At 44.9% G+C, this 22,167-nt stretch overlaps 1 protein-coding gene across 1 annotated transcript in view; it reads right to left on the minus strand.

The window, feature by feature from the left end:
* The window catches only part of MAML3 (mastermind like transcriptional coactivator 3), a gene marked incomplete at its 5' end in the record, with an annotated part of 343,701 nt that overhangs the window by 10,801 nt on the left and 310,733 nt on the right, over positions 1–22,167 (minus strand). The window contains one exon of the mRNA XM_019534326.1: positions 1,697–1,942. Within this exon, the coding sequence (XP_019389871.1) occupies positions 1,697–1,942 (246 nt within the window). The remainder of the gene's footprint in view (positions 1–1,696; positions 1,943–22,167) is intronic.

Raw genomic sequence — 22,167 nt, forward strand, 5'->3', positions numbered from 1 at the left:
ATAAAGATTCACCCAGTGCACAGGAAGAGCCTATGGCTGAATAAAAAAAAAAAAAATGTATGGGATTCATGGCACAACTAGTAAAATCAGAGGAATGAAATACAAAGAGAAAAATCGTTTGATACTATTTCCAGTGCACCAAAAGAAGACAAATATCAAAGACAGCCATTGGTTTAGTCAGTTTTCAGTCATGTGTGATACACCTGACATGCAGTTGGGGTTTTCCAGTGTTTTTAGGATATTTCATCATCACACAAACAATCTGAATGATGGGTCCTTGCAGCTGAACTCCTATGTCAGCCTAATCTAGGAGCTATCACCCCTGCAGCAAAGTCTACGTACGTCTCTCTGTCTCTGCCCTTGCCTATGAGTGTCTGGAGACACTCAGTCAGGACAGTCATTTGCACTGAGATGTTCTAGGATTTTTTAATGGTCATTTCTGTCAATTGTAGGAGAACCTGTCTAACCCTTGGGGGGAACTGTAAAAAGGGCAGTGGGGGATATCAGTCTTTGAGCAACTTTGGTAGAGGGGGTAGGTTCCATCTCAAATTAAAGCAGAGCCCAGGTTCTAACATATATCTCTCGGGTGTAAACTAGCCTGCACACCTAGGTCAAGAGGTTTTCTGTATAGGGGATAGGGAGGTAAGAGCCCAGGTAAACTGAGCAACACAGAAAAAAAGTTGGGCTTCAGTTACACCCTGACTGCCTTGTCCTCTGTGAGAGATGCTCCTGAGCATGCCCAACTCATTTGTTTCTGCTTACTCACACCAAACCTGGAAATATGTGGTGAAGCCACTCTGGATATGTCCCCTGTGGCTGCTCTGAAGTCTTTTCTGTCTTTGGTGTGCTTGAAAGTGACTGTAGGGTACATCCCTGGAGTGGCTTCACTGCTGTGTCTGACACGCATGAACAGAAGCGAGTGAGCAGGCCATCTCTGACAGTGGCCCTCCAGGCCACGTTTGAGAGTGGCCCTCCAAGAGGGCACTAGGGACATGATACACACATACTCTAGGAGCCCAGTTACCTACTAACCCCCTTATGTTCTGATGTGCACCTGTGCCACGTTGGGGTAAAACCCTGTTTGTACTGGGCTGCTTCAGACCCACTTTGTGCAGGTAGGAGTGATGATGTCAGGATGAGGCAACAGCTTGTCAGAGTTAACTTGACCAGTGTCTAAAAATCAAATGCAATTTCAGAGCCTATTTCTGAAATACAGAACCATCCCCTGCCATGCCACTGAAGATAAGAGTGCAAAGGTACTGACTTTGCAACCAAGGTCCAGCTTCAGGTTTCCTTCAGAGCAGAGTAAATGTGCATGGGTGTATGCTGCTGTAAAATTGGCCTAAAATCAGAAGTAGGCTTTGTGCATGTTTGAGTTTGTTTTCCAGTTACAAAACAGGATGAAACACGTTGCACAATTCTGTGTACACTGCTTCTGTCATTACTCACGTGGGTTTTCCACCAACACGATTCCCGATTCTGGAAGCGTAACCCCAGTTTTACAGTGGTACAAAATAAAACATCGAACCTGTGCTATAAGCCAAAAATTCAAAAGTGCAGCTGGACCACATGCTTACCAAATAAATTAGTGTAAGCTCATGAATATGGAAGACGACAGGCCTGTTCCCCACCCCCATGCTTGTCCTGTCCTACGTGCAGGGCATTGTGTTCTCTGAAGCTGAAGAAGATAAAGTACCTGCTCTGCCAAGATCTGCTGCTGCTGCTGCCTTTGCTCCCGTAGAAACTGTTGCTTCTGTTGTTCTATCACGTGGAGCTGGGCCCTTTGCTCAATCAGCATCTGCTTCATGATGGCTGCTTGTGGCTGGTTCCCCAGGAAACTGGGACCTCCAGGGCTTGTACCTGTGACCACATTGCTGGACCCTGGTGGTACAGAAGGTTGCATAGGGCCTGTGGTCCGAGACAGTCCCACCTGGTGCTGCTCCTGCACAAAGAAAGAGATACAGTCTTGCTATTCAACGTACTCTGCATAGAAGGGGAACGACATGACCGAGTTCCAGTGGACTTGCTTTGGGTATGGCACATCTTGGAAAAGGCAAAGAGTCCTTTAAAAAAACCTTCCACCCCAAAAATCTCACATTGAAAATGAAACAGGCAACACGTGAATTTGAATACTTAGCCTCTAAACAACATAGTGTTCAAAGTACTACTGCACAGACACTGATTAAATAAATCCTTACATTGGACCTGGCAGGGGAAGTATTTACAGAAGATGGGGAAAGTGAGGCAGAGAAGTCACCGAATCATAGAAAATTAGGGTTGGAAGGGATCTCAGGAGGTCATCTAGTCCAACCCCTGCTCAAAGCAAGAACCAGTTATATCATCCCAGACATGGCTTTGTCTAGCCAGGTTCAAAAAAAAAAGTGAAGTCATTTGCTTAAGGCCATATGGCTTTCCACAAAAAAACAGGTGTTAAAGAACTTCTATGCACCAGTCCTGGGCTCGTTCTTTAGTACTGCCAACCACAAACATTGAAGATTCATAAATTAGGACCTGAGAATTAAATTGTCCAGAATTTTTTATAAGTAAAAATCAATAACGTTGCGCTCTTTCATTTATACTCAAGGCTTTGAGCCATTGGGGTCATTTTTCAGGCTTTTCCTCTCTATTCATGTAGACTAGAAATATACAAAAAAAGAAAAGAAAAAAAGTGAAGTTTCCAAGTAAGCCAATCACTTGGCTCCAGCAGCTGAGACTTTAAGAACCCCCCCCAAATACTGTGAAACCTGCTATAAAAATCAAGAGAGCTAGTAACACAGAGATTGCTAAATATATTCAGACACAGGATCACTACATCCCACTGTTTGAAGTTCATATCCCAGCTACGCTGTGAGAAATTCTGGCAGTGGAAGATGAGAGCAGAAGTGGGAAACCATCATCCCATTTATACGTTTTCCATACCCCCTCAGCTGCTCCAGACCAGTGGGAAGTACAGCTATGCCAGAGATGGGAGTAGAAAAAAAGCAAGAAACCAGCAAGACTACTGGGCACCTTGCACTGTTAACCCATCCCTACCCCCTTTACACTTTTCCAGTGGCACTGTATCCAGCATTTGATCCACGTTGTGGAGGGGGCTAGGAGGAACCCATTGCAAGCACCTTGCTCTCCCACGTTTCACCATCATTTAATTGGAAGATCCTGCTGGGGAGTCTCTCAAGAGCTCGGTGCCTAATTCTAGGAAACTACAAGGGAAGCGAGATGTGTGTTTTAAGCAAATAAGTGCCCCCAGCCTTCCCAGACCAGGACAGTTTATGAGCTGTTCAGAGACCGTAAGCATGTCACACTGCCCTAGGCACTATTTAAAGCCTGGGGAAACCATGAGTTAGGGGATCAGGTACCCCACAAGACTCTCTGCTTAGGGGTATGTTGTGTCCCTATTTGTTAACATATGCACATTTGTTTAAAATAGGGAGGGCTTGTCCCTGAAAAAGGCCAGTGTTGCTGTTCTGCCACAGTTCCAGCAGATGGTGTTGTCTGCCTGATCCTCTGCCATTCAGTCTGCTTAGGCGATTGCTGCCCTGACTCTCCCCGCATCTTTCTGACTCCCACCCCCCCATACTTGCAGATGGCTTAATCATGACTACTGTTCCTCCTCCTCCTCTTCCCCCCCTGCCCACCCCCTCAGTACGTCTGGGATAATGCTGCTAACGTAGAGCTAGGCAGTCAAGTGTTACAGCGTAGAGCAGGTAGCCTGGCAACTGAGAGTATAATACTGAACAGATGGTGTTCGTACAGCATGATGGACATCACACATGACAGCCTGAGACAATCCAGGAATTCCCTGGTGATTCAAGGCCCTTTTTACACAAAATGAGCTTGCTCACCATTGCCATGTAGCTTTTGGCTTATTTTCACCCCCCACCCCCAGCACATACTCCACCTCATATTGACATCGCACCAACAAACTGCTTCCTTCTCACTCACTGCACTTACAGCCCAAAGGGCAGGTTAGTTGTTGGCGGTGGTGGAGGAGGTAGTGGTGGAGACAACATGCGGTGGTGCAAATTCAGGGGGCCCAGGTGTGTGTGCTGAAGCATAAATGTTTTGAACGTGGAAAAGGAGGGGAGCGCTTTCCGAACCCTTGTTGCAAGGCATTTGACCGTTCCTCAAGAAAGATAATCTGAGGTTGGTGCGAGTGTGTGTGGGCGTGTGTTTAGGGGAGAGGGAAAGAAAGAAAGAGTCAGTTTGTGGGTGTGCACACTATGCCTTCCAGGTAACCATCTTCATGGAGAATGTAATGGGTCATTTGTGGGACATTCTGATTAACGCCGGGATTATCAGTCCCGATACTCCTGGGTGTTATTTAGCCCTTGCTATAGCATGGATCTTTAAAGAGAGCACTGAGAGATTTAAAAAGGAGGAGGGAGTAATAGAGATTGTAACCTGCCAGCCCCACATCCCTCACCACACCCTGTTTTCCTAAACAAAGAAACAAACAACTCTTCCCCCTGGTGAGAGCTGCAGGCAGAACTGCAGTGCATCGGTTCTGGCTCCAAATTCGATGTGATACAGAGGGGACTCCTGACACTTCTTCTACAGAGCATGCTGCTATTTACTAATGAGCTCGGGAAGCCGAGACATACCCAGACTGTCAAATTTCCAAACACTGAACAACGCATAATATATGTCTGGGCTCGGGAAGGAAGCAGGGGAAGAGGGAGCAAGCTCTAGGAGCATTTTCAGAAGGGAAAAGAAAAAAAGGAAAGACAATAGTCTTTCCGCTACAAAATCCACCAGGACGTAACAATAGGTTTCTTGGAAAAAATCAAAACAATAGTTGCTATTTCTTGCAATCCAAGTGAAGGTGCTGTTGTATTTTATTAGGTGGTGCTGAGTTTTTTTAACCTATTTATATTAAGCATTTTCCCTATCACCCTCTTCACAGTTTGCACCTGCTGCGATGGATCCAGGACTAACCTACAAGGCTTTTACAGAATTGACTGTCGCACTCTTCATAGCATTATGGAAGCTGTATCCAGTTTAACCACTTGAGGGGATCCAGTTAGGAGGGTGTAGCTTAGGATTGGTTTGGGATATTGGCAGCAGCAGATCCAAGTTCAGACTACATGGAAAAAAACCAAAGAACCAGGAGTTTGAAATAAAGAGTGCAAGTTGTTAGGTACTAAGATACATTATTGAGAGAAGGCGGCAACAGGCACTTTATAAGACAGAAAGACAGACAGAAGTGGCAACAGAACCACAGGAGGGATTTTACAGTATGGATATGATAATGCCTTGCGGGCAGTCAGATACTACCAGGATGAAGTAGGCTTTGAATGCCAGGCAGATAGAGCAGATATGGGTGATAGCTGGATTAGACAGACAGAGAGTCTTCAATTGAGGAAGATTAAGACAGAAAATGTGTCAGTGACAAAACAGTCTAAAAAACACAGCACTTTCAGATACGTGATTTGCTACCCTGAATAAGGAGGATCTCTGCTATCATCTTTGGCATTTTTACATAGACTACAGAAGGCAACCAGTGTAACTACTATACTACAGAAAAAAAATCTGCCGTCTCCCTTTGAAGCCTACTTAGGTACTAGGGCAGAACTGCTAAAGGAAAATGGCTAACTGAAGTCTTCTTTAAATTAATTTATGGGTTTTTTTGTTTATAAAAGCTTCAGGCAATTTACCTCTCCCCTCTACATTCTTCTTAGTTCAAAGGAGTTGGAAGATTTTGGAATTCTCTTCTGTACATCCACTTACACAGTCTTCATTGTGATCATATCTGAGCACCTCATAATCACTCAGACATTTTGTCCCTCCTACAAGGCAGGCAAATACAGTATTCTTCCAAATGGAAAACTGAGGTACAGGACTGATTAAATAATTTCATCCAAAGCCACAAAGGACTCAGGGCAACCTTTCTAGACTATCCTCTTCGTATAGCATTGTGCCCTTTCCCACATATGTGACCACCTTTTTAATGCTGCCACTGACCATTCTGCCCTTTCCATCCTCATTCCTCAGCACTTCCTCTATGGCCAGGTGCTAGATGTGCACGTGTCCGCAAAGGAGTCAGTTCCAAGGTGAGACATGGATGCACACCACTGGGGCTGCCGTGACCCATCACCCCTTAAGACCAAAACTCCACAATTCAAGGTCCTCAGAGTACAAACTGTCTTACTTCAGTGTCCAGCAAGTGCCCGGCAGACAGTGTTTTCTAATGTAAATAAATCAGTAATAATAAAAAAGCTCTTTATTGCTACTGGTGCCTAAGTAAGTTAGGGTGCAAGCCCTGCGAGGGGCTAATTGCCCCCGACTAGAATTGCTATCAGTATTTCCTCATTAGACTCAAACTGTTCTATGGAGCAGCAAAGCAGTTACTCACCCAGAGGAGCCTACATCATTTTTGGACACTCTGTGAAAGGTAACCCAGGGTCAAATTTAGATTCCCCTACCTCCGAACCATTCTGAGTTTTTATAGTACCCATCTGACTGAAAAAAGAGAGAATAATACCAACATCAGCTCATTATCTCTACTTCTGCACAAAACCAGGCCAACAAAAGGGTTAAAATCAGTGCTTGAGTATACTCTGGGAAAGGAGAATCAGCCTTTCTGCATCAAGGTCAGGTTTTCAAGGACTTTTTGGAGGAAATAACAAGAAAATACAATTTGTCCACATCTTCACTTTGCACAGTTATTCCCTGAAGGGCTCTCTGCAGAAATGCAGTTCTCAGATATTTAGGTTGGACTTTTTTTTTTTTTTAATGTACATCCTGGTTTAAAAGTTTGCTCCCCATGCACTTCCCTATCCCTCCCAGCCCTTCCTCATGCTGTGTTTTAAAGCTGGTTGAACATTCAAACAGCACTGTAATGGTCAGGGTCGTGTCACCTGCATGGTGGAGCACAGCAGCTGCTATAGCTTGCTGAGCAGCCTGTGTCAGTAAAATGCAGCACACTAATGATCCTTCAGCTGCTCTATGAATTGAGCCCTTTTACCCACCCTATCTGCAAGCTACCTCTTTCATTGCTTGGAAAAAAAATCGTCAGCTGTCTTTGGCAAAGCTGATTGTAAAGGCTTTTTCCTACCACTGCACCTCCCAGCCCCCCCAGTTCTGATGAAGTCATCAACCTAAAGATTGCATAACTGATGCACAGGCCTATCTTGTGTTATACTGGGAGATGGGCCAACTGCTTCCATTTATCGACAAAAGAGATGCCATGCTGCCGAATGGAGCCCTTTGCTCCAGCCAGGACAAGGGAAAAGAAAGGAAGGGGGAAAGAAGATTAGGAACCAGAGGGCAGGCTGTGAAGTGACATCACTAGGAGGTTCCTCCACCATTCCTCGGTGCACAGCTGCCTTCTGTGGCTGCAGTCAGAGACCAGACTGAACGTACTTCAGAAGGGTGCTCGCAGACAGCTACTGTCCTGGCTGTCCCAGATAGTTCCCCTCCACCATGGGCACATGCCTCCCTGGACCAAATCTATCCCACATGGAACACGGCTGAAGTTACTCCGTTCCATAATCAAGGCAATTCTGTATCTTTAGAAGTGGAAGAAAGGTTTGAAATAAGTTGTGCCAACCAGCTACAATCTGTATGTAGCTCTCCTCTACATACAGCGCATATGCAGATCTGAGGACTGTCATGAAGGGGTTATTTCCAATGTGGTTTGTTTAGTCATTTTGACGTACAAGAGGTGATTTTTTTCTGTGGAAGCTCCCCGTTTCTGTTTTCTATTGGTGTTTACTAGTTCAAATAAAAATAAGCTCAGGACTGATTTATCAGATCAACACACTCCCCGTGTGTCTGGAATATTTTTGGCTGCTTTCTATCTCTGTTAGCCAAAGTCCCCGTTCTCTGCCCAAAATAATGGTGAAACACCCAGTGATATTAGCAGAAGCATGGCAGGGACACACTTCCTAAATAACAGAAAGAGGTACAGCCCAAGTAAAAAAGGCTTTGCACAAGTGGAAAATGTATTCCAGCATCTGGGACTGGGGCATTGAATCCTCAGGCAACACCCTGTCACTAGTTAGGCTGCCTACACTGCTGCTGTTAGTCTGAGAGCAGCCGTAACATGTCAGCTGCATGCTTCTTAGAGCTACGCTCTATGCAGTGTGCATTCATCTGCTGGCCATGAACCTAACACACATACCACTCTCTCCACAGGTGACTTGAAGGGGTTCATGTGTCCCCCCTGAGATTGGCCACTGCTGACACCGCCGTCGGCTGCTACTGGCAGTCGCTGATCGCCACTCCCCCACTTTCTGTGGGCAGTCACCACTCACTGCTGCTGCCACCTTCTGCAGGTGGTCACTGATTGACGCTCACAGCCCTTCTCCCCCACCACTGCCCACAAATTGTGCCCCTCCCTGCCCCCAGTCTCAGGAGGCACCAGTCATTCATGACTCTCTTCCATGCTCTCCTGCAGAGATCTGGTGAAGCAGTAGCGTGGGTAGGACCACAGAGACCCCCAGTACAGACAGATAAGTTAGAGGCCTTCGAGTCAGTGTGGTCATAGCCCTGTGGCTATTGTTACAGATATGTCACAGAGATGTAGGGCATTATGGGGCAGCTTGTGCTCCTTCCCTGGTGCTAAGGAGGGATTATACATGTGTGCGTGGAGGGGGCACACACATGGTCCCAATGGAAGAACTGGAAGAAATTCTGAAAGGAGCACTATGTGAAATTCTCTCCATTTGCTAAGCCTATTTGGGGGCTTTCCCAGAGAATGGTACCATCCAATTTCAGATTTTCTGCACTCGCTGTCTCCAAGGATTTCTTTACAGAAAAGGTAGGGGCTGCTGTGAACTAACTTCCTATGCACACAATTTTTTAGTGCAGTGGTCACCAACATTTTCTGGCAGTGAGCCCGAAAGACCCAGCATGGATTCAAGATGGGACAGTGCTAAGATATGGCTGCTCCCACCTTTGTATGCCACCAAAGCCCTCGGGCTGTAGGTTGCTGACCTGTTTTAGTGTGCGCACAGAGCGCTCTGTGTAGCATGATTTATTCTGCTTTCATAGTGCACAACAGGTACTGCGCTGTAAATTCACCCCATTGCTTGCTGCAAACTAATGCTGTTGAACAAACAAGCCCTACTTTTTTGCAAACAAACACCCTGAAACCAGAAGCTTTGAGTACTGCATGCTGAATCCCTACTGTCATCACTTTTAAACTTGGAAGCGCATAAATGTTAACATACAATTTTAAAAGGAAGGTTCCTTCTGAAAAGCAAATATCAAACTGCAGAATAGCTTTGCCGTTGAGATCCCACACTGCATACCCTCCATGCTGTACTTCAACAATGGCACAAAAGGGCAAACAAAGGTTACAACAATGCCCAGTGCTGCTGTATAGTACCCGCACACCCCAGCAACCTCTGCTCTTCTCTGTCCCGACAATTACTGCCAGGGCACAGTCATGTACACTGACTGGGAGAAGCCTGTGCTGACAGTAGCTCAGAGTTCAGTTACGTAAGTAGGAACAGTGCCGAGACATTTTTCATTTGGCTTAACCACTCCAACCAAAGACTTTAAACACGTGTGTTGGACCAGATAAAGCTGCCTAAATGCAACAAGGTATCAGGGCAGTCTACAAAATCTTCCAGAACTCATAGTAATTTTGGTTCCCAGGGACAAAAATCAGGGTCAGATTTTCAGAAGTGCTCAGTTTTGACACTTACAGCCAGATTTTTACAAGAGTCCAGCTGAACTCTTGTGGAAAACTGGCCAACTGCTTTGTAGCTAAATAGTAGCTGAACTCTAGTGAAAATGCGGGCCTTAGCTAGGCCTATAATGGGAATTTACACTTGTCAAAAGATTAAGATTGCTGAGAGTGGGTGGCCTTCGGAACAGGACAAACTGCAAAGGCATCCATGTGTCTCACATCTTATGCCTCTCTCCTTTTTGTTGTGGAATTGGCATGCTCTTTCCAAGCATCATTGTGTTCTTCTGACCAGAGCTCAAAGCAATGAAAAAAATTTGGTTTAACATAAAAAGAACAAACAGTGAACAACCCCACCAGCTCCATATAGATGCCAACAGTGGGAAGGCAAAGGATGCAGAAAAACCTGCTCTCTGGACTAGTCAGGATCAAAATGTCCTTGAACATCATGTGCTTGATCCTGTCCCTCTTGAGTGGGAGTGGAACTCAACTCCTTTGGCCACTCCACCATTGACGGCACCCAAATGAAGTTAGTTATGTCCCTCTTGCTCCATTCCAGGCAACAGAGATTGAGGCAGAGTACATCCTGAACCAGATCAAAGGGACTCCTTTAACTAGAATGCATTTTAATACAGCCAGATACAAGGGATGTAGGTTGAAACTACAGAACAAAGAGCTGTAACCTGGACAGCAATGACTCTGAATAGGGCTTAGGACAGTGGTTCCCAAACCATGGGTCGTGACCCCAAATGGGGTTGCAGCATCAGCGGATGGAGTTGCGAGGCTGAAGCTGGGCCGAACCAGCTCCAGGCAGGACCCGCTTCTGCGGCCCAGTGGGCAGGACCCAGTACAGGAAGGAGCGCTGTACAGCCATGGCCACCAAGTGAGGCATGGCAGTGATGCAGAGTTGTGCCTCCTCTGCCGGGCAGGCAGGGTGTGCCTCAGTTTGGTGGCCATGACAGTGGGACTCTTTCCCATGCTGGATCCTGCTCACTGAGCTGCAGAGCCCCCAGGGGGAGGGCAGAAAGGCAAGAAGCCCTGAGCCTGCACTGGGCAGCCGGCATCCTTTCCCACACCATGGGCTCTGTTTCAGCTGTGCAGCCTGCTGAGGAGGGGGTGGGAGCCAGGCTCCTTGCTCCACTCCAGCCACAGCAGCTGTCGCTTCTCATGGGCAGCAGCTGGGACTTGGGCACTGCCATTCGCGGAGCAGGGGGCAGGGGATGCAGGCCCTGGCCCTGGGGACACCTAGGGGGTAGGGGGCTGTGGGTTCAGAGTGAGCAAGGCCAGGGAGCCATAGGTCAGGAGTGAGGGGCACCTGGGAGGGTGGGGGGCTGCAGGTTGGGAGTGAGAGGCCATGCTGAGGAAATGGGGTCATACTGAAGAAATGGGGTCACGCTAAGGAAAAGTCTGGGAAGCACTGGTTTAGGATGACGTGGACAAGCAACTGAAAACAAGCTCTTAGTGCACTGTGCTTTTTAAAAGGGCTCATGCAAACATTAAGGTATAAATGGGGGTGGTGGGAAGGGGCAAGGAGGCAACTTTTCCCCTGTACACAGTGTTGTTGAGGACAGATACTTGGATGCAGCATACGGGTCTGGCCTTCACATTTTGGAAAGTGAGAAAAAAAATGTAGGAAAGAGCCACAAAAATGAATCAAGGGAGAAAATACTTTATAGCAAGAGACTCTAAGAACTTAGCCCCTTTTGTTCATCACAAAGACGACGGAGAGGTGGCATGACTAGATGATTTAATGTTTCCTTCTGGCCTAAACCCTAGGAAACTCTGACCTGCCCTACCTCAGAAAGCCAGGAGGCAACAGGCTCTTGCCAGACAATTTGCCTCTCACTGGATTAGTCCACTTCTGCACAGCCATGTACCTTGTGTTTGTGGCTTTATAGCCACTGATTCGTTGTCTGTTGTGACGCAAGAGGTGACAGCTGTATCTATTTAGAAGGAAGTGTCTTTAAGTTATTTTTAAACTAAAATATTAACACATGCACAAATATTTGTCTCATTAAAAGTGACTCTGTTACAATTTCATAGATTTCATAGACATCAGGGCTGGAAGGGACCTCAGGAGATCATCGAGTCCAGCCCCCCGCCCAAAGGGCAGGAAGTCAGCTGGGGTCATAGGATCCCAGCAAGATAAGCATCCAATTTACTCTTGAAGGTGTTCAATGTAGGTGCTTGAAACACCTCCACCGGCAGACTGTTCCAGACCTTGGGGGCTCGGACAGTACAGAAATTCTTCCTTAAAATTATGTGAATGGATGTCCCTGTTTTTCCCCAGTAAATGACCCTATCAGTTGCTTTATGTCAGTGCTTACTATGCAGGTCAGGGATCTTAATCCACACCCCACTTCTTCAAATGGAGGCACCCCAAGTAAGGCCCTGGTAAGTGGAGTGGCACCATACAACCAAGTGGGGAATGGGAAGGAGATTATAAATCCATTGATTTAAGACTTTCTGGCCCTGAACGAGTCAGCATAAAGCATGGACAGACAAGATATGCTGCTCCACAGCACTGAATCCACCAAAAGGTTCTGTGAAGTGCATTGCTACATCTATTTGTTCTGCCGTCTAATCTAAGGGAGGGGCTACAAATCTCTTCTTGTCGGTCTGTCTCTGCCTCTGGGCCCCTGGTTGCTATGGTCTTTCCTATAGTATCTGAGGGAACAGGATCCTCTGACGTTTGACACTGGACCTCTCCATGCAACCAATTTGTTTTCCTTTCACCTCCCTTCCCCTGCATCTCTCCTCCCCACGTCTTTGTTACAATTTATTCTTTCTGTGAAACAAATAGAATTTGTCAGACTATGATTTCTGTGTATTTATTTATCTATTAAAGGAGTAATTTCTTTATTTCCTTTGACAAGTATGCAACAAAGTCTTCTAAATAAAGAAGTATTTTCCTGGCTACCCTCTAGGAGTTAAAGAGTGTCAGAAGTTCATCTCAAGGAATGCAAGGCCAAACAGATCCTAATTTTACTTGGTGTATTGCCGAGTCAGAAGCAGTGCTTTCAAATGCTATTCTTGTTTGTCCATGTTACAAGACTGACTTCTGCATCAGCACAGCATTTAAAATCCACAAATCTTAAGCGATGCCTGTAGGTTTGGAAATGCAGCATTTTAAGGGAACACTATCAGGAGAAAATCACATAGTAAAATAAGTTTCCTCTTTTATACTGCATACATCTTTGATGATTACAAGCAACTAAAAATTCCTTTTGCCAGCAACATCAGCCAATTTCACTTTTATTTCTACTCAGTTTCTAATCAGTTTCCCTTGCTGCTCCCAGCCACAAAGCACATTGCTAAAATGTTTGGGTTTGTAAACACTGCTGGGAGAGTTGGTGGCCAGCTAGCATGCAATTAAAAATTTTTGTCTTTGGATTTTTACACCATTTATTTAAACTGAAACTGCTGCTTCAAGGACATCTTTTAAAAAAACCAAGAGTTCTAGTTTTTTGTATGTCTTTTAAAAGCAGGGAAAGAATTTCTCAAATAGAGGTGCAGTGAAATATTAACATACACATTAGCAATTTTTAAGAGAGATGAGCTGTGGTTCAAATACTGCCCGATGGGAACTGGCTGCTACCTGATTTCTGTTCTGTTGGCTGGGCAAACTGAGGTCGGAGGTATCAGAGAAGTCTTAGACCAGGGACGGGCAAATATTTTGGGCAGAGGGCCGCTTACTGAGTTTTGGCGTGCCATAGATGGCCACATGACAGGCAGCCAGGGGCAGATAAATATTATTTTTCTACATTTTTAGGGGCCCTGCAGGCCAGATAGAATGGCCTGGCAGGCCATATCCAGCCTGCGGGCCACTTTTTTTCCCACCCCTGTCTTAGACTGATTCTTGTCTGATATTTCTGGCAGAAATACCATGAGCTGAATAGATTTAGACTCTGAGCTATCATGTGCACACACGTATACCCTCTGGTCCAGTGATTTGTGGTCCTTTCCCATCGATACTGAAGAACGATTGTGGTGTAGTAAGAGGAAGCTTGTCGTACTGCCATTTTGTGAATCAATCAAATTCTTTGGTCCACAGTGCTCTCCATTCAGCAGCTCACAGAGAAACACAATTCTAATGAAATATAGTTATGATTTTTAAAAGGGAATTAAAAGAAGCTATACCAGGGATTCATTTGACTCATTTAATCTCTTACCTACAACCACTGCTTGATTTTTTCTTCCAGGCATAGATATTTTAACCTCAGCTGCTACTGCAGAAGGTTGAAAGGAGAGACAGCATTCTGAAGGAACAAATTCCAGTTACACTGGCTTAACACTTCAACCATATTATGAATGCTATAATTATTGCTACACACAGTGATTACCACAGGGCATGCCATCATGGTGTTTTGTGGTACATTTTACCACACAACAAAAGAAAGTAATGATCTTCAAGAAGGGAACTGCCTTGAACAGAGCTATGCTTCCCTACATTAGTGGAGAATTTGGGCCCACTCTCTCTAAACTCCCAAGCAGTTAAGAAGTAGGTTGGCATTTGGGAACCAGGGTGCAGTGACAAGTCACTTGAGGAGAACAGGCTCCTAACTTGGGTGCCAGCCAGTATTTCCACTATTTAATATTGGAAAGTGTCACCCTCCAAGTCAGGGCCAACAGGCCCATCTTCAACTTGGGAGAGGCAGGCTTATGAGAAGTAGGAGTAACCAGCTTCAAAGAGCTGGGAATGAGAAGCAGGAAAAAGTAAATGAAAGCTGGACAATAGCTTAAATATATACATCCACACAACCAGTGTAAAGGGGGAACAGACAAAAAGTAAAGACACAATAAAAAGAGAATACTATAAATATGTTAATGAGGGCAGCCTAGAAGGACCACTGGCTACATGGAAGAGATGCCTCATTGAAGCTGTATCATAACTGTCACTGCCTGTCCCCTGGGAAAATGACCCAACCAAGGCATGTAAGGCCAATCAATCTAATTGTCTCAGCCTTAGGTCATACCCACTGAAGGACTCCTTGAGCTGTGATGAGTTTGTATATGACTCAGTAAATCAGTCTGCAACAAAAAGCTTCAGCCCCAGCTTCAATGCTGTGGCAGACACGTGGTTCATGACTTGCATTGCCCTCACTCCTGAAGCCTATCCCACTTTTCCTGCAGGTTGGCACTGGGTTGCTGCTCTTTGATCCCTGGGTGCCATCCCTACCTGCTGCCAGAGATTCCCAGCAGTCACATGGCATCCGTCTCTAAACAAAGTGGCGCTTCCCTAGGTCTGCAAAATGCTTTTCCAGATGGTCTGCCTTTCACTAACTGTATTCCAGTTCCTTGCTTAGGCCTGTACTTAATGCCCACTGTGCAACATGGACAACCCACTGCCCATGGCAACTATCCACCACTGTTTGATCAGTGTTGATCACTGCAGCACCTTAGTGCTGAATACTTAGTCAAACCTGACCATCACGAAGGAATGCAAGAAGCACTGGTGGATTTTCTCCAGCTTCTGGCTGCTGGAGCTATGTTGTGGCTATGACTATGCAGGCACTTCCATTCTAAGCGCTCACTTCTGCATAACATTATCACCTTCTATTCCCGCCAGATTCACTGTAGGCTGAGAGCATGCGACACTTCTCAGGATTGGGATCTAATGTTTTCTTTTAGAGTTTTCATGGAGGGTTGTAGCTTAAAGGGGGATTTTTATTCTTGTTGAAAGTTAGTTAAGCTCCCCTCTTTCGTTTTGTTTTTTTTCTTAATTCTCTGAGCATCACTAAGGTATTTTTGACACTTATGGACATTTCTCAGATGCTTTCTGAGCTGTGATAAATGAAATCCCTTTCATTTTAGAAAATTCAAACTTGGCACTTACGCTAATCCTCAGCAAGGAATGTGCAGCTTGCCAAATCTGAAGAATTCTGGCTGAGAAATAACACTAGGCCATATGCTCCTTTTCCTACACTTGGAAGGAGCTTACCTCAAAACACCAGTGAGAAGCTGCAATGGCATCAAACAGCCTTGAAGGGGCTGAAGATTCACAGGAAATTCCAGAGCAAAGACGGTTGATCTCAGGATAGTCGCATAAAGTGGCTGCCCCAAGGGGTTCCCCTCCAGCACCTTTGCCTTTGGCTTTATCCCTGGCTGCTGTCCTGATCTGAACACACTGATGGGGTCGGAGAGGGCATATGCCAAGTTAACGATGCTCAGAGCAGAGCCGCATTACCTTTGTCAGTATTTCTTGGCACAACCTACGCTGCTTTGTCAAGGGAACGTGCCTCATAGCATGGCTGTTCCTTTGCCTCCTCTCCCTTTTCTGTCAGACCAGGCCTCTATGTGACACAGAGCACACGCTGCAAGCAGTTGGCAGGAGCAATCCTCCTCTCTCAGGATTTCAGTCTTTCTTTTCCGATCCACACTGCATAACGCAGTGAGGCAGAGCCACCATTAGAAACAAAGGAAGATAAAGCCACACAGACTTGCAAATACATCACTTTCCTTAAAGATTCAAGCCCAGACTGAACATGACTGATTAACAATGAACACATCAAAACAAACATGCCTGTGTTTATTACAAGTGATTACCTGTTCGAATTAATATACAAATTCCTCATAGCCCTTCTGCACAGTCAGAAAAACTCCCCTCTCTTTAAGTTGGGAGCGCCACTTATCTCATGCCAAAGCAGCCTCTTCACTGCTGTTTTTCCAGCCAAAGTCCCAGAATGCAACAGCTGCCTCTCAGACTTCTTTCACAGGGTTTGGGCCACTGGACTAGATATGAATTGACCCAGCAGCAAACCCCCTGGTGTGTGTGCCACAAATGGCACAGGTAGTTTCTCTGTGTGGCACACAGCAGATCAGGGCGAGGGCAGGGAGCAGAAAGCTGAGCAGCAGATCAGACTGGGGAAGGGGATCAGAGTGGCACTCTGGGAGGGTGGGGGGCTTAATTTGTGGCATACCTGCCAAAAAAGCTTGGCCTCACTGCCTGGCTGATCCTCAAGGCTACCTACCAGTATTTTATTCAGAGCTGATGCAGAGAACCTACTTAATGTGAACAGATGGTGTTGAGTCTCTACTGGATGTGCAATGGCTACTCTGCCTGTGCCCCCTTCTCTGCAGATGTCTAATGTGGGGTTTACATATTGAAGATCTGAGCATCTGGGAAAGTACTAAGGTAACTTGGAACCTGCCCAGGTCAGATGCAGTCCCTGGCTATGTATCAAAGACAACCAACTCCCAAACTCCTGTTTATAAACTTATGCTACTCCATCTTAAAAGTAGCCAGGCTTTGTGCTTCAAGTCCTGCTCTTGGAAATCTGTTCTGGAACCCCATGTCTTCCCAACTAACTAATAATTTCTCACATGGCATCACATTAAATGATTTACTGAAGTCCATATTATCATATATTCTTTGTCTTGAAAAATCAGTAATCTAATCAATGAATTACACAAACCTACATTGCATTTTATCTCAGAACGCATTCACCTCCATGTCTTTATCCTTCCCTTCAAAACTTGTTCTAAAGCCTTGTACATTATAGAGGCCAATTGAACAGGCCTGCAGTTCCCTGAATCACTTTATTCCCCTTTCTTACATATAGGTATAATATTAACTGTGTTCTACTCTTCCAGCATCACCCATGGCATAACAAATATAGTAAAAGTGGTTGTTACTAGACCCGACATTCTATGTGCCGATTCTTTAGCATTCTCGGATGACAACTATCCAGTTCCCCTACTTTGAACACATTGGCTAGGCACAGAAATTACACATAAACTGGTATAAGTGATTGGAAACTGGTTCAAGTCTGTAACACAACAGAAGTTCAGTGCACATAAACCACTTCCAAAACATCTGAAACTGGTTTAAGATCAACTTGGATGGATGTAGTATCAGACTTGATTAGGTTAAATCGGTTTATTGAACTTCTGTCACAGATCCCCTCCAGATTCAAGTGAACTCCATTCCCTAGCATCCCTGGATGTTTCACACCTCCCCCGTCAATCCCAGTGTGTGTGGGCTAGCCTTGACCCAAGTTGTCTGCTCTCTAGCAGACTGCCTCCCAGTTTCTGGCCTAGGCCACTACAGGCATATTGCTGCATTTCTGGAATCAAAAGTGAATATCTGTTCACTTGCTTATCACTTCAGTCTAAGCATCTTAGACAAATCTGTGAAGATTGAATTGATTTAGCCACAGACTTTTTGACCGTGCTACTTGAGTTTTACTTCTGCCTCAGATACAATCATCTCCATTTCTATACATCATTCTCACTATCTGTGCTTTGCTGCCATGTTCACCATCACTGTCTGTACTAAAAACTTACGCAAAGCAGTCATTTATGTTTTTGATTTAGGCTATATCTAGATTATTTGTAATCTCTACCCATTCTCACTGCACAGCAGCCCCACTTCTTTCCTTGTTCTCTTTTTATCTGTATGGTTAAAGAGCTTTTTGCCTCCTTTGTTATGCCTCATACAGGGGACGTTTAGCAAATTTATCTTTATCCCAGTGGCTTTTGACCACTATGACATACCATTTTTTTGTTGATCGGTTTGTGCACTCATTACAAGCTTTACGCTTATTCCTAATATCCTTTCTGAGATAGTTATTAATTTCATCAGAGCTGTAGTCCTGCCCTACAGGTCTTCTCCCCTTTCATGGGATATGAATTCCAGATAGCTTTTATACCTCCTCCATTAAAAACTGTTCCTCAGTTCTGCCATTTTCCTAGCTAAACAACTCAATAGCTCCAACATAATTGAATCCCACATCTTCAATCCCAGCTGCTGCTCTTTTGCTAACTTTGACTCACTCCTCAAACCCTCCTCTCTTCCCATCCCTGTATTTTTCCGCACATGGGATCTCACTGATTTCTTCCAAGACTCAAACTGACATAAAATAACAAAACTTTCCCCTCCTTCGGCCTATCTTTCCCCTCCTACAATTCTTCCCTCCCTCCACCTATCAAAGAGGCAGAAGTTTATCATTTACTACTCTCCTCAAAATCCTCCATTTGCCCCATGCTGTTTCCCAGCTTCTTCATATGCATTCTTATGCCTTTCCTCCCTCTTTTCCTTTACTTCTCCTTCCCCTATGACTCTTTCATCTCACAAGAAAAAGGTATTTTACTTTCTCCCACCTCAAACCACAGTCTTTGGCCTCGATTGTTTCTCCAAGTACTGCCTTCTCCTTTTCTTCTTCAAGCTCATTGAATATGTTGTCTACAATATTAAGACTTCCTCTTCTCCAATTCCATCCTAGCCATTTTTCAGTATGACTCCCTGCTCTTACACACCTCTGAAACTGTTTGAAGTTCTTAATGACCTCTTCCTAGCTGCACCTCAGAATCATCTTAAAGGTAGACTGAAAGCTTTTGGGGCAGGGCATCAGGTCTACAATCTTTGTTTGTATATCACAAAAGACTCCTAGCCCATATTATTAATATGAATAATATTATATACATAATAGTATGCAGGCATAAAAACCCCACTACCATTACTAATATTAATACATTTGTATTCCATCCATGTGAGAATACTGAAGCTGCCTCAACTTTTCTTTGTATAAAGAATGTGATATTAAGAGGGTGATTTTATATGCATAAAGTCAGGAAATGCAAAGTTGTGGTTCCCACGGCAATTGTAACTCAGCCTCATATGATAAGGCACAAAGGTTATCACCATATACAATAATCAAAGACGCTGAACTCACGCAAAGTGACCAAGCGACTGTCATTCAGAAACCATAACTCTGAACTTCCTGACTGTTTGCAGGTAAAATTTCAACCATTCATGGTGTTTTTAGCATTTAATTCTAGATATCAAAGTCAAACACCCTCCAAATAGAAACTGAAATGATGTTATATAGCAAAGACCCAGTCCTACCTAGCAGGAGCTCATAGCCCTCATCACAGAAATACTGATAATGGCAACAAGAAATATTTACGTTACCTTATGAGTTCTGGGAGCTGTCAAGAGAGGGGAGCCTGCCGATCAGAGAAATCTTGGAAGACATCAATATGTCAGAACAAGTGAAAAGACTTGACACAGAGGGGTACATTTTTGTTGAGCAATTTGCATTAGCACTTCTGGACAAATTCCATATTTCACATGCACTTCACAAACCAAAAGCAGCAGTGCTAATTGGTGCAGTTGCCACTCAACTATGGCACCTTCACTGAGTTCTCCCTAATATGAATGAAGAGTACTGAGTTTTAAGAAATGCAATAATTATTGCATTCTCCCCCCTGCCCTTTCCATCTATCTCATTTCATTATTGCTACACTTTAAAAACACCCTTCAGTAGAAAAATGCAAACCTCAGAAAAGTTCAGTTGACACTGATGGCAAAGAATAACAACACTTGTTTTAAGATGGAGCAACTGCTAGCCTCATGAAGACAGTGAATTTGATTGTGCCCTAAAGTGCCAAGAGTGTGTTAAATGCTCCTCTGAAAAACAGCAATGAATGGCATAGTGCTGGGTGAGCCGTAAGAATTCTAGGCGTTGATCTGTGATTGTTCTTTGCACGTATCTAAAATGTTGACAGACATGACAGAATGTCTCTGCCTCTTCTTAGGTGGCATTAGAAGTTCTTTAACTTAACGCAGGAAAGATCTCTCATCCATCATTCTTTACCTTTCATAAAATCAAGTCTCCTGAGAAAAGGAGAGATCTTCCGTATTACAGCTTTCTATTACCATGACTTAAAATGCTCAGGCAGCTGCCACTGCTTTTTTCACTGAAGGCAAAATTTGGCTGATCCCTAGCAAAGGGCCATTATTTCTCCTTTGTATAAAATCTGCACTGTTATTTTTAAGCCATCTTTCTTTTCCATTTCTAAAGTATGGGACCCGGTAAAATAAATATGATAGTTAGTGCACGTGATCCCGTGTCAGCTATGCCTCATTTGCCTCATACTTAAGTGCCAGCAGAAGAGATTCAACATGAGTTAAAACTAGAGATGAGCTGAAAAAAAACCCCATTCCTGGACAGGTGGTAAAATTCAAAGTCATTTCTAAATGTCCTGGCTTGCGTGCCTCTTTATACATCTCAGTGTCCATCTATAATATGTACCTGTAATGTATTTCCACCTCTAGCTCTGTAACTTGAAGAAGCTACCCAGTTTCACTCCTCTCCTTCCACTTCCAAAGTTTATGATTTAAGGGCTTAATTCTGCTCTCACTGGGCCGGTCTACACATTAAATTAATGAGCTTTAGGTAATGCACATTAAATCTAGACCCTCCATTGTGAGTTACTACAAAAATGTGTGTTAGCATATTTTAAGTGCCTTAGCTAAAGAGCACAGTTTTTGTGATGCTTTAATGCGCATTAAATTAGGCTAATGCACATTAAAGTGCATGTGTAGATGCAGCTACTGGAATCAACTGTTGCAGGAGCACCTCTCACTTGTTCCTCCATCATTCTGAAAGACGTAGCCCAGATGTAGCTCCAAGCAGCTCCCAACTATTTTGGGCTCCTGGGGTAACTAGAAGGGGCACTTATAAGTTGCAACACTGGCCTGATGCTCCCAGGCTGCTGCCAAATGAGTAGCTAAGTTTGAGTGTCAGATATGGATCACACCAAGCTGTGTGTTATGCTGTCACAAGACTGCTGGGCAAGTTCACGTGACCAAAATTCTTAGGCCATTGACAGGTCTCAGATTTCCTTCCGCCAGACCCCTGGCTGTCCTCATAGTTGAACACTTGTCACATTCTAATGACTAAATCCTGATCTGAGTCCAATTTATTTTGAGTATCACTGTAGTCTTCTCCTTGTTTGGAAGTTGGTGCCATATATATTGCTTCAATATATCTCATTATCTTCTTATATTCCCCCATCTCTCTCTCTCTCATTGTCTGTCTTTTGTCTTATGCCTAGATTAGAAACACTCTGTAGGGATTGTCTCATTGTTCTGCTTTTGTGTAGTGTCTAGACCAGTGGGATCATGGTCTGTTTGTCACTAGGGCTCCTAGGCACTATGGCAACAGTGGTGACACATAGGGGGTGCACAGGGGTGCATATGCACCCTGTGAGAGTGCTGGTGCACCCCGTCAGACAGTGTTCCCGGGCACGGGGGGGCAGGCCAGAGTGCTGGTGCCTCCCCTGACAGCACTGGCGGGGAGTGGGGGCTCACTTGGACATGTCAGTGCTCTCTCTCCCCCAGTGGCGCGCCTAGAAGTGCCACTTGAGGGTTGGTAGGAGCTGCTGCAGGAGGACTCCTCCCCCTGGTCAATGGGATCGGCTGCGGGGGGATGCACCCCCCCCAGTAGATGACTGTCCACTGGGGAGGCGGGGGAGGGGGACAAGTGCCCCCCCAACCCAAGAGACACCAGTCGCCCATGTATGGCACTATAATAAATAATGAACTATTCTATTTTCTTTATGAATGAGTCTAAAGTAGCCCTTACCATCCCAAGGAAGTAACTGTCAACCAGGGTCCTGTGACACTCAGTTCAGTGGCCCCCCAGCCCCTGTATCAGAAGATAAGTGATCATTTCTCTTCCTGCCCAGTGCCAAGCACCTCAGTATCCCACAGACAAGGAGCGCCTGTGGTTGCTCTCAAGTCCCCA

The sequence above is a fragment of the Crocodylus porosus genome, unplaced genomic scaffold, assembly GCF_001723895.1.
Source record: "Crocodylus porosus isolate Cpor-Errol unplaced genomic scaffold, CroPor_comp1, whole genome shotgun sequence".
In the NCBI taxonomy this organism is placed as follows: Eukaryota; Metazoa; Chordata; order Crocodylia; family Crocodylidae; genus Crocodylus; species Crocodylus porosus.